The sequence below is a fragment of the Theobroma umbraticum genome, unplaced genomic scaffold (genome assembly GCF_002168275.2).
Source record: "Theobroma umbraticum cultivar Fairchild unplaced genomic scaffold, ASM216827v3 scaffold_67.0, whole genome shotgun sequence".
In the NCBI taxonomy this organism is placed as follows: domain Eukaryota; kingdom Viridiplantae; phylum Streptophyta; class Magnoliopsida; order Malvales; family Malvaceae; genus Theobroma; species Theobroma umbraticum.
In genome coordinates this window covers 4026695-4038839 of record NW_018397262.1, presented here as the reverse complement: position 1 = coordinate 4038839, position 12145 = coordinate 4026695, and the positions used below count along the sequence as shown (strand labels likewise).

The 12145-nt window shown below is 34.9% G+C and overlaps 3 protein-coding genes across 3 annotated transcripts; all 3 read left to right on the top strand.

The window, feature by feature from the left end:
• Positions 1-965: 965 nt before the first annotated feature.
• Positions 966-4952, top strand: TBL41 (TRICHOME BIREFRINGENCE-LIKE 41). Its single transcript, XM_021432590.1, has 5 exons — positions 966-1394; positions 2660-2831; positions 3925-4100; positions 4222-4380; positions 4471-4952. Exons 1-5 carry the CDS (start codon positions 1126-1128, stop codon positions 4763-4765), a joined length of 1071 nt encoding a protein of 356 aa, XP_021288265.1. The 5' UTR covers positions 966-1125; the 3' UTR covers positions 4766-4952.
• A 1308-nt stretch (positions 4953-6260) lies between these two features.
• On the top strand, positions 6261-8964 carry LOC110419240 (protein trichome birefringence-like 41). Its single transcript, XM_021432217.2, has 5 exons — positions 6261-6721; positions 7124-7295; positions 7508-7683; positions 7768-7926; positions 8432-8964. The coding sequence occupies exons 1-5, from the start codon at positions 6426-6428 to the stop codon at positions 8733-8735; spliced, it is 1107 nt and encodes a 368-aa protein (XP_021287892.1). The 5' UTR covers positions 6261-6425; the 3' UTR covers positions 8736-8964.
• LOC110419586 (protein trichome birefringence-like 41) lies at positions 8859-11912 on the top strand. Its single transcript, XM_021432686.2, has 7 exons — positions 8859-8885; positions 8928-9038; positions 9352-9500; positions 10635-10806; positions 10891-11075; positions 11182-11340; positions 11432-11912. The coding sequence occupies exons 1-7, from the start codon at positions 8859-8861 to the stop codon at positions 11745-11747; spliced, it is 1119 nt and encodes a 372-aa protein (XP_021288361.2). The 3' UTR covers positions 11748-11912.
• Positions 11913-12145: the final 233 nt, after the last annotated feature.

The following is a 12145-nucleotide window of genomic DNA, read 5'->3' as shown; positions in this document are numbered from 1 at the left end:
TAATTTATAAATTTAATCTTAAAATAATAATATAAAAATTAAAAAGCATCTATCCTAAAGTTAAAATTTCAATTAAGGATAAGACTGAAAAGCGTTTCTCCAGGCATTACATTGAAACATCTAAGTAACATTGACATTCAACTTTGAACGTGCTGTAGTTGTAATTAAATTGCAGTGACTGATAAAAGTGAAGAATCACGTGCAATCCCTTTCCCTTGTGCAAGAGTAAAGTTACAGGCTGTGACAGTATTATTTCCCCATCAATCAGGACCCACAAATGCTTTGTCCACGTACGTCTGATCTGCTCTCGACTTCTCCATCGTGATCCTAATGTATCAGCAGGCAGCCAATCTTTCCTCGAGTGATAATTCACTTTTCACCCCCCCAGCAAAAACTTACAAAAAATGAAAAGCCGTATCCCCTGCTGTCACTGCTGCTACGCCCACTTGTCTCTCCCTTTCCCTTTGCAGGGCAATGCTATCACAATGCCGTCAAAAATATATAAGTCAGTATCTTGCTGGGTTAAATTTTGTCATTCTGTCGAATAACTGGAAAGTATTACATACACGTTTTCTATTATGTTATTAGATGTGGACTTAATATATAAAGTAGTAATATGTCAGTATAAATGAGTCTGCAACTTAATAATAAGAACAACTCTGTCAGTTTAATAATAAAGTGCTTATAGATTCATATATGATAACTATTTTTGACGTGTTGGACTTAAAACTGCTGTGATAAGAAGAATTTAACAAAACTGATAGCTGTTCTCATTCATTACCATTGAAAAAGAGGCCAACGAAAATAAAAATGTTTTAGTCAGTGTCTGTGGTACCATATGGCTAATGACACAATGGAAAGTCTTATGTATGTAAACTTCTTCGAGTCTGACATAGATATAATGGAACGCAAACACACTACTATATAAAGATGTAACAGGCCAGGCTTGGCCAGGCCAGAACACATCTCTGAGAGAGAGAGAGAGAAAGAGTGGTTCCCTGTTTCCCCGTCTCAAGTCCCTTATTTTTCTTCTCTTATTTGAAAAAATCCTTCTCTTTCTTTCTCTCGTCTTTTTCTCTGTCTCTGCTCCTCTCTTTCCCTGTTTAGAGAGAGGTAACAGGCAAAATGGGGTTATGGGTTCATTCCAGTTTCCTTGTTTCATCGTCATTGTTCATGGTTTTGGGTATTGTTTACCAAGGAAATGCGGCTGCCTATGGCCCTGTCTCTGGATGTGATTTCTTTACAGGCAGGTGGGTTTTTGATCCGTCTTACCCTCTGTACTCCGCGTCTGCTTGCCCTTTCATTAAGAGAGAGTTCAGTTGCCAAAAAAATGGACGCCAAGACCTGATTTACACACAGTATAGATGGCAGCCTCTTGATTGCACCTTGACAAGGTACCCCCGTTCTATCTCCTCTTACTTTTATCTCTGTCTCTATTCTCTCTCGTGAATAATTTGCTGCTGCTTTGTTTGAAAAATGAAAAAAGTAAGTTAGTGGTTGATGTATAATGGGATCTTTAGCCTCCATTTTAACACATTAAAAGTAGTTGTCTCCAATTGGCAGGAAAAGACAGGTTATGGCCTATGGGGGCTGAACAGTTTTTATTGTATGCCAGTTCAACATAGAGATACTGGCATATTGCAAGTTTGGAAAGATGGGGGGAGGTCGCCATGGTAAATTTATGTTTGTTGTGGTGGCCATAGGCCAGCAGTAAAGTTGGTTTTGTTAGGCTACTCTGGACGCACTCAGCTGGGGCTGCCATTGATTTAATGTGGGCAGTACTCGCCAAGCCTAAATGAACCCTTTCATTGCTACATAAGTTTAGTTATACCTAAATCCTCAGCAACTCTCTCCTTTCTCATTTTCACTCAAGAACTCAGATTTTAAACTTCTTTGGAAGCAACATGCATTCGGTTTGGATGATTTATCAAGCATCCCAATCATAGTTAAAGTACAAGATACAATTCTATAAACATGGTTTTGCGACTCAATCAATTGCAATGTACATTAAAAGTTGTATCATAACCCCATTTGACCAGTGACGGTGAAATTAAAAAATTTACTACTTAATCTATTCATTTATTAGCAATGAAATTTTTAAACTTCACAAACGAAATTAAAGAATTAACACGTATTCATTTAATAATTTATTTATTAATTATTTTTCTTGTTAGCCCCTTCAATCCTTTTCTTCCCATGTGAACTGCATTTCCTCTCCTTATGAAACACATCAAAGCTATATATTGAACTTCCATTTCTCACTTCACGTGAACTAATCTTTACTTCCGAAGCGCGTGGTTAATTGTCGCTTGGCTATGCTTTGCTGAACACGGAAAAAGATTATTAGCACGCTGATTGGTCAGGGTTTTTGCACGCTCTCAATCAGCGCGTGGAATATAAAATGTTATGTATACTGGACATTGATTCTCTAGCACGTGGGAATGGAACTCTTGTTTCGTGCTGTCAACCTCACGAGATCTGCGGTGGGGATGTCTTTACCGTATCTCACTTTTTGCCCCTAATCTTTTTATCTTATATCGATTGGATCCTTCAATTGAAGAATTTAAGATGTAGGATTTTCATACTCTTTTTGAAGTTATAAGTAAATAATTTCATTTGGGTTGATAATAATTAACAATTAATGTTTTCTTGTTTGTAGATTTAATGCATTCAACTTCCTAGAAAAGTTTAGCGGGAAGAGCATAATGTTTGTGGGGGACTCTCTAAGTCGAAACCAATGGCAATCCTTGACATGCATGCTTCATTCTGCAGTTCCCAATGCCGAATTCAACATTACTAGAGTAGGAGATGTCTCCACATTTGAATTCCTGGTGCGTTAAACCCTCAATCTTTTCCATTTTCTTCACATCTTTTACTTAGGAGGCACTGTTTTCGGTATTAAATTCGGGGATTTACAAGTTCTTTCTTTCTTAGTTTTTAAAAATTTTCTTAAGAGTTAACATGATCATCAAGTCCAAATTTGTGATTCAAATTCCTATCTCTTTAACCAAAATACAGCATAAACTTGGGGATAGTATTCAAATTTGTCACTATACTATAGTTTAATGTTGAAAATGTTGCCATTATACCTCAATTACATTAAATTTTGTTACCAATCGATTATTTTTATTGATTTTTAGATAAAATTAACATTATTAAAATATGATAATAAAATTTAACATAACTAAAAATATAATGACAAAATTCAATATTGAATCATAACATAGTGACAAATTCGATATTTATGACATTAACTTTAGCAAAAGCTTTCTTGTGGTTAATGGTAGAATAGATTTGATTAAAAACAAAAGGGTGGTGGGCTGGATGGTATGATTGTCATTTCCTATCTACATGTGGTAGTTTAAATTTCTGCATCACTCATCTATCATATCAGACCAGACAATTGTAAAGTCATTTTGTCACGATTTAACTAATCAATTTGTATTTTACTTGCTGAAATTGGCTACCTCTTTCGTTTGTCATGGAAGGCTTCTTGATTTTCCATTGGTTCTCCAACAATGTTACCATCAATGTGGTCTTTTCACTGTCCATTTTCCATATGTTAAAACCTCAAAGGAACCTTTTTGTGAAAGAATTTAAGAGTCTGTCTGTATTGTTCACTGGTCAACTTCACAGTGGTTAAATCTGTCATGTGCCAGGCACCTATGGCAATCAATTTCCATTGGCCTAAATGGAGATCCAATAACAGAGAAACAAATTCAGTTTTTTCCTTAAAAGGGTATTCTTCTGATAATCAGAATTGCTATTAGGCATCTGCTATACTGATCCAGTAAATAAGATAAAAGCAAGCAGTAACGTACATAATGGTTGTCATGGATCAAAATTTTAAAATTAGAACACTGATTAATGTTGTCATTAGTTTGTTATTTGCAAACGCTCATCATGATTTGTGAAAATATGCAGGATTATGGAGTTAAGGTAATGCTTGATCGCAGTGTGTATCTGGTAGATGTTGTGATGGAAAAGATTGGGAGGGTCTTGAAGCTTGACTCAATCGAAGGAGGCAAGCTATGGAAAGGAATTGACATGCTTATCTTCAATACTTGGCATTGGTGGAACCGTCGCGGACCCACTCAACCGTAAGCTAGTAGCTACCATTATGGTTTTCTTTTCTGTGTTCTTTGCTACGAGAGAAAAACACTACGACTGAATATGTTCTTAATGGAACGTATATTGGTGGAATTTGATGACTTTTTTCAGATGGGATTTCATTGAAGTAGGAGGAGTAATTAAGAAAGATATGGATCGGATGCTTGCTTTCGAAACAGCTCTCAACACATGGGCTAGATGGGTGGATGCCAACATTGATCCTGCCAAATCTCTTGTCTTTTTCCAGGGAATTTCTCCATCTCATTACAAGTAAGCTTGACAGTGCAAGCTCCTTCATAATCAGAATTTTCAATATCTGATAGTAATTAATCTGACATGGTTTCGAATTTCTTATACCAGTGGATCATCTTGGAATGAACCCAAGGCAAAGAACTGTCTAGGGCAGAAGCAGCCATTGCTTGGTACAACATATCCAGGAGGTTTACCACCAGCTTTGGATGTGCTGAAGAAGGTTTTAAGCACAGTGAAAAAACCTGTTAAGTTGCTAGATATAACCATGCTCTCGTTGCTACGCAAAGATGGACATCCTTCAATGTATGGGCTTGGAGCACCGTTAGGAATGGATTGCAGCCATTGGTGTCTTGCAGGAGTTCCAGATACTTGGAACGAGATTCTTTACAATCTTATTCTTTGAACATCGATTTGTTAACGTGAACTAATAATGTCATAATGATGATCAAGTGCTCATTTGATTCTTACCTCACTATCGGCTCATCACACAGAGCTCATGTGATGGGCTAGAGGCCAACGTGTAAACTCTCACTTACAAATTTAGTTCCTCTTTTCCTTAATCCGAATCCATTAATATTATTTGATATTAATTGCAGTTAAGTCCCAACAATCGAAATTGTCTCTCATTTCTGCCAAGATAAAGTAACAAATAAATTAAAATTGGGTGTTTGACCCAATGAACAAATACATGTATCCCTTCTCAACGAGTCAAGATCCAAACTCAAGAGTATTTCCTCTCAACGTTGTTAAAGTTTGTGCCCTCTATGGGAAATCAAGGCACTTCTCTATGCATATTCAAGATGTCTAAAGTTTAAGTGTTATTCTACCTTTAATTGTCAAGCATTCGATGGCTTGTATCCCAAACTTTGGGTTTCTTAAGGGCAATAAGATATTGATGGCAGGAAAAAGGTAATAAATTGAAATGGTATTGTGTTTTAGACTCTAGAGATTTGAATAATGTGGGCTTGATCGAGAGAATAACAATAGAGCTGGCAGCTAGCATCGGCCTACTTAAAAGATTGCTTCCTTCTGAGTTCTTTGCTGATTAACTCTTCTGTTGGAAGTAATAATATTACTTTAAAATTATAGTTGAATTTTCTTTTAAGACCCCCATTGGAAGATTGATACTCAACTACGCAGAACAGTATTATGACAATATTTATTTCCCTTTCGCTGGGCAATTATTGATTAGCAGTTTCAAGTACATAAAATTTATATCATTACTTAGGTCAGCTGCCCATGCCTTTAACCTTTCTGTAATCAATAATTCAATGAAAGATTGCTTTACAAACAAATTATTCCATACTGATTAGGCTGAGGTCTAAAATTAATAAATATGGGAAAAAAAGATGTATATAATTACCAACTCATGACAATTACTTTTCAATTCTGACCAACATGTTATTAATGCAGCTGCCTATTATTAATTATGAAATGAGTTTACCATAAGAAAAGATGGGATGTAACTAGTTATACACTTCCTTGTGGAATCAAACAAAACGCAGTTAATATTTAGCTTGTCCTGATGCAAGATTTTTCCTTGTCTGCTCTTTAATTTGTACACTTCCACAATATCCTTTTCGAAAATCATGCTAGAAATTTATTGACACGTGAAATTAATTTCCAGTCATTCACTGAATTCCCTGCTGATAATTGTAGCTAGATTCTTTGCTTTATGGTATTGTAACTTAACCTCCATTGAATTTCCTTGAAAGAAAAAGGGTTGATATATTCTTGCCAAAAAGAACATGCATGACCCCCCAAAAGGAAGCTTTTCTTAGAAGGATAGTATCTTAAACTAGACAAATGATTGGAAATTAATTGGCCTTTACGTTTTCCAAACAACTACACCCAACAGAAGGGGAAAAAGAAAATTGGAGACAAGAAAAGCTTTCTTTGTTTTAAAGTGATTCCCATTCCCCACTAGGAATGAAGAAAAGAAAAACAGGAAAAAGAAACACTTTCCTTACATATTCTAATTTAATATATATATATGTGTGTGTGTGTGTGTAAACCTTTTTCAAACTCTTGATGGAATTGCTACATTCTGATTCCTAGAAATCATGTTCATATTATTCTTCATCTCTCTTAAAATGGGGGATGGATTTCATAGGTTTTGTTGGATTTCTTTTTCTTGGATTATGATCTTATGCATTCACCAAGTTCGGCTGAGTGAACCACAATTGGATGGCAGCTGTGATTTTTTCCGGGGGAGTTGGGTTTTTGATGAATCTTACCCTCTCTACAACACATCGGCTTGTCCATTCATTGAGAAAGAGTTTGATTGCCAAGCAAATGGACGCCCTGATAAACTTTATCTCAAATATAGATGGAAGCCAACTGATTGCATGCTGCCAAGGTAAGTGCCCTATGTTTTGATTCTTTATGACTGCAATTTGTTAGGTTCCTCTATTTTTGACAGCAAGAAAAGAATTAGGACAAAGAAGAAGATCAATCATCCTCATTAATTCAACGTTTGATCTTGATCACTAATTTGATTTGGTCTTTTCGAAATCAAGATTTTCATTATTAGATAAGCAAAATGAAATTAGTGAAATGTTGCGTTGCATGACATGAACTCATCACCACACCTTGGCCCAAGTGATAAGCACTCTTCACCAATCAAGTTCCAATAATTTGACTACAATATTATGCATAATGCAACAAAATTCATCGCATGACAGAAATTCATTGACACCTGTTGGTTTTATGTGAATCTAAAAATATTGGATTTCTCAGCTGGTATATGTTTTGGGTTCAGATTTAATGGTCGGGATCTCTTGAGGAAGCTGAAAGGGAAAAAACTCTTGTTCATTGGGGACTCCCTAAGCTTGAATCAATGGCAGTCTCTCACATGCATGTTGCATGCTGCTGTGCCACAATCAAACTACATCATTAACAGAAAAGGAGACCTTTCTACCTTTTCTTTGCCGGTGAGTTGCCAAATCTAGCTGGCTACTCTTGGTATTGATTAGTTAAATGCCAACTGCCTTCCCTTTTAATTAAATGTAGTTGGTTACCGAGGGAAGTTCCGCAAGGTAATAGAGTATGGCTTGAATATAACAGTTGTACTCGAATTTTCGACCCCTAATTTCTGCAGTTACCATTGGATAATTGTGTTGAGCAAAAATGTACATCATTGCAGGACTATGGAGTTTCATTGATGCTCTCCCGCAATGCATTTCTAGTTGATCTAGTAAAAGAAAAGAGAGGCACCGTTCTGAAGCTGGATTCCATTGAAAATGGCAAATTGTGGAAAGGATATGACTTGCTCATCTTCAATAGCTGGCACTGGTGGAACCACAAAGGAAGAAAACAACCGTAAGAAACTTCAAAATTCAGCAATTATATTCAATCAAAATCAATTTCCAGGTACTAATTTGGCTTTCAATGTTTGGATACCAGATGGGATTTCATTGAATCAAAAGGAAAGGTGAAGAAAGATATGGATCGTTCGGTTGCATTCAAAGAGGGACTAACTACTTGGTCAAAATGGGTGGATTCCAATGTCAACACTACCACTACCCAAGTATTCTTTCAGGGCATTTCTCCAACTCATTTCAAGTAAGCCATTCTCTTCTTAATATTGCTAATCCTCACCTTGGCATTAGCTTTGTCCTTCTTTGTTTCCTTCTAATGAGGAAATTAAAATAAATTAATAAAAATTGGATGCCATTTTTGCAATGCACTTATTATATAATCAATAATAATAATTGGCCCTACCCAATTTGGGCCGATCTTGGACTTAGATTTCAAGTTTAAACCGGAAAAATACTATATTATTATTTAATTAATGCTATTTTAAATTTTGAAATATTACAATATTAATATAAATATTTTTGTTGTTTTGATAATAATATATTTGGATGGAATCAAATTGAAAAACTTATTTAAATTAAATTTATAATTTAAATAAATAACTCTACTCATGTACACTTTATTTTGTATTTTTATAAAATAACTTTTAAAAAGAATGAACAAATCATTAAATTTCAACTCGAACTCTCAAATTCAGAAGTAATTTATTATCCACTCTACCTCACAGTTTGACATTTGATGAATTCGACAGTGGCAAGGAATGGGATGGGGCCAAATCAGCAACCTGCATAGGTCAGACCAAACCAGCAACCGCTTCAATATATGCAGGTGGTTCACCGCCACCAGCTGTGGCAATCGTAAAAGAAGTGTTGAGAAACATGTCCACGCCGGTGGTTTTGCTCGATATAACCGGACTATCACAGCTGAGGAAAGATGGGCACCCATCAATTTATACTGGTCTAAAGGGCAATGATTGTAGCCATTGGTGTCTAGCTGGTGTTCCTGACACATGGAATCAACTTTTGTATGCAATTCTTACAACTGGGGAAACTTGAAGATTATAGCCTACAATTTTTTTTTTAAATGTATGTATTAAGTTGAGAAAGAAATTTAATTCACATTAATGGTTGAAATTTGAAAAGGTGGGGGGCACAAGTGCACCCTCCAGGACAGCTTTAATGGCATATTTTTGCCACTTCTGCAAAGTTATGGCTTGAAAGCGAATATTAGCATGAATTTTTTTGTAGTGTATCCTCCTATGGAATATTATCCAATACATCTTTTCCATACAAAGCTTTATATTTAATTTGGAGTTGCAAGAAAGGGAGGAAAATCTGTCTGCATTTGAAACATGCCAGGTAAGAAATTAAGAGAGAAAACAGTAGAAAAGAAAGAGGAAAAACATTAATTACAATCTTCGCAGATAAAACCTGACTTGTATATGTATATTTTTTTGCTCAGCAAACTTGAGCTGTATATATATGTAACATTTTCATTTCATTATCAACTTACTCACCTCTTCAAGTCCTTCCTACATCCTCTCTTTCTCTCTCTCTGAAAATGGGGAATGGAGTTCTTATCAGCTTTTGCCATGTTTCTTTTTCTTTGATTATTCTGATTTCATGGCTTCAGCAAACTGAGTCCCAATCCGATGGCTGTGATTTTTTCCAGGGGAGTTGGGTTCAAGACGATGCTTACCCTCTTTACGATACCTCAAAATGTCCCTTTATCTTGAAAGGGTTTGATTGTCAAGCAAATGGACGCTTAGACAAACTCTACCTGAAGTATAGATGGAAGCCTGCATCTTGCACATTGCCAAGGTATACTTCCTTTATCCTTTTTTTTTTCATGCCAATTATGTTGTTAATTATATTTCCTAGGGGAAAGGCTTCCAACTCAAGATTATGAAGAAGCTATCTTTATCAGTAATTTCTTCTTTTCTTTTCTTTTTGGATATGATAAACTGAAATTAAACTCCTGATTACTAAGATTCTCTTTTTGGTACTTCTTAATCACTAAGATTTTTGAGCAGAAACTCCATGCTCAACACTTATATCGACTTGAAGCTCAAATGGTTTGGTGAATAACATTTGGCGAAACGTTTTAATGTCTTTCATTTTCCCATAAAAGAACAACATAAACAACGAAAATTTAGAATTTAAATGTTAGCAGCATGAATGAACATGAATATGACAAAACATACAAGGATATGAAAATGACAAATCATTAAGAAAATGACAGAATCACAATGAATGAATAGTGATAGAATATTGCTTGGTTGTAACTATCTATGTAGTCAATGATAACATCATCGAGAAAAGGGAGAATATTTATTACAAGGATATTGAAAATCCATAGGTATGCTAAATAGAAAGGATTTACTATATCAAAAAAAGGATATTGAAAAACCATAGGTATGCTAAATAGACTATATCAAAAAGTTAGGGTAAAATATCTCACCTCTTTAAGTTTTAATTGAAATTTTAAGCGAGTTTATTAATTTTCGAAATAGATACCTTACTTCAAAAAAATATCTTCTGTTAGATACATAAGCTTAACCATTAGAGTTTTTATTAGTTTAATGACATGATAATATTGAAAAGATAATTTTACCGTTTATTATTTTTAAAAATTAATAAAAAATTACTGTTATATAATTTTTTATTAATTTTTTTATTAATTTAAAAAAAATAGGGGAGCACCGTGCTCTCTATTTTTTTGTATATTTTTCAAAAAAAAATTTTTTAAATTAATAAAAAAAATATTTTAATCTTTTCATAATTTCTATTAAGGGTATTTGCATTCTTTGAGTGAAGTGTCTATTTCGAAAACTAATAAACTTGTTTGAAACTTCGGTTAAAACTTAAGAATATGAAGGTATTTTATCCAAAAAATTAATGTCTCTGTGTAATCTCATTGGATATTTTTGATGCTGTACACAACTGCTGATTCAGGTTTAATGGTGAGGAATTTTTGAGGAGGATGAAGGGGAAAAAAGTGTTGTTCGTTGGGGACTCTATAAGCTTGAATATGTGGCAGTCATTCACATGCATGGTTCATGTAGCTGTGCCACAATCACAATACACTTTAAATAGTCAGGGAAACCTCTCTACCTTTGCTTTACCAGTGAGTTCCATGACCCTATATTAATTGCAATTTTTCCATTCTAAAATAAAAAAAAATAGAAACAATTAAAAATGGATATTGCAGGACTTTAATGTTTCGTTGGAGTATTCCCATAATGTGTTTCTGGTTGATCTCGTCAAAGAAGACATAGGCGTTGTTTTGAAGCTCGACTCTATTGATAATGGCAATTATTCATGGAAGGGATACGATGTCCTCATCTTCAATACCTGGCATTGGTGGGTTCATACAGTCGAAGGAAAGAATCAACCGTACGCATTCTTTCATTTTATCATTCTCCGAAATTATATTTCTTTTTTTTCTTTTTCTAAATGTTTAAATTTATACTATAATTGATGTTTCAATTTTATGGCTCAGCTGGGAATACATTGAATCGGGAGGAAAGATAGTGAAAGACATGGATCGATTGGCTGCTTTTAAAGAGGGACTGACTACTTGGTCGAGATGGGTTGATTCCAATGTTGACCCTCACACTACACAAGTATTCTTTCAGGGCATCTCTCCTACCCATTACGAGTAAGTAAAAATATAGCAATGGCACTGTTATATGTTAGGCTTCGTATATAAATTTTGGTAATTAACATGTTATTGGTGTGAATTGTGAAAGTGGGAAGCAATGGAATGGTCCGATGACAGCGACCTGCCAAGGCGAAACCAAACCATTGAATGGGACAACATATCCAGGAGGTTTACCACCAGCAGTAGACATTGTCAAGGAAGTACTGGGAAGCATGTCAAAGTCCGTCACTTTGCTCGATATAACAATGCTTTCGCTGTTGAGGAAAGATGGGCACCCTTCTCTTTACTCAGGAAAAGAGGGAAATGATTGTAGCCATTGGTGTCTTGCTGGAGTTCCCGATTCTTGGAATGAAATTCTCTATGCAATTCTTTCAACTGGGGACCAAGCTTCAAGGTTAATGTAACAGGATTTTATTCGATAATAAATAATGTTGAGAAACGAGTTAGACATTGTCGAGAACCCAAATTTCTTCTTCTTGATCCGCTGGTCTTTTACAGAGAAGGTCAGAAATTTGGTGTATGTCAAAATTTTATTACATAAAAAAGAAATCATCACATAAATGCTTTTCTTCTTTGATTATTAAGTCTTAAATTTTAATTTCTTTTTTTAGCAGTGCAATGCAGATGATATGATTTATTGAATTTGCCCAGTTACACTTTCATTTGATTATTGTTGATGTTGACATCAAATTATGAGGCTTATATATTTCGGCTTAAAGTCTCTTTAAAGACTAAATTGGTTAGATATTCTTTTTGTGGAAGGCTTTATCTTTGTATTGATATCATATCTGTGCACAAAAAT

Coding starts and splice junctions, on each gene's coding strand:
- TBL41 (XM_021432590.1), top strand. CDS start 1,126: ATGGGGTTATGGGTTCATTCCAGTTTCCTTGTTTCATCGTCATTGTTC. Junction 4,101..4,221: donor CGTCGCGGACCCACTCAACC/GTAAGCTAGTAG, acceptor GACTTTTTTCAG/ATGGGATTTCATTGAAGTAG. Junction 4,381..4,470: donor ATTTCTCCATCTCATTACAA/GTAAGCTTGACA, acceptor TTCTTATACCAG/TGGATCATCTTGGAATGAAC.
- LOC110419240 (XM_021432217.2), top strand. CDS start 6,426: ATGTTCATATTATTCTTCATCTCTCTTAAAATGGGGGATGGATTTCAT. Junction 7,684..7,767: donor CACAAAGGAAGAAAACAACC/GTAAGAAACTTC, acceptor TTTGGATACCAG/ATGGGATTTCATTGAATCAA. Junction 7,927..8,431: donor ATTTCTCCAACTCATTTCAA/GTAAGCCATTCT, acceptor TGAATTCGACAG/TGGCAAGGAATGGGATGGGG.
- LOC110419586 (XM_021432686.2), top strand. CDS start 8,859: ATGGCATATTTTTGCCACTTCTGCAAA. Junction 8,886..8,927: donor ATTTTTGCCACTTCTGCAAA/GTTATGGCTTGA, acceptor ATTTTTTTGTAG/TGTATCCTCCTATGGAATAT. Junction 11,076..11,181: donor GTCGAAGGAAAGAATCAACC/GTACGCATTCTT, acceptor TTTATGGCTCAG/CTGGGAATACATTGAATCGG.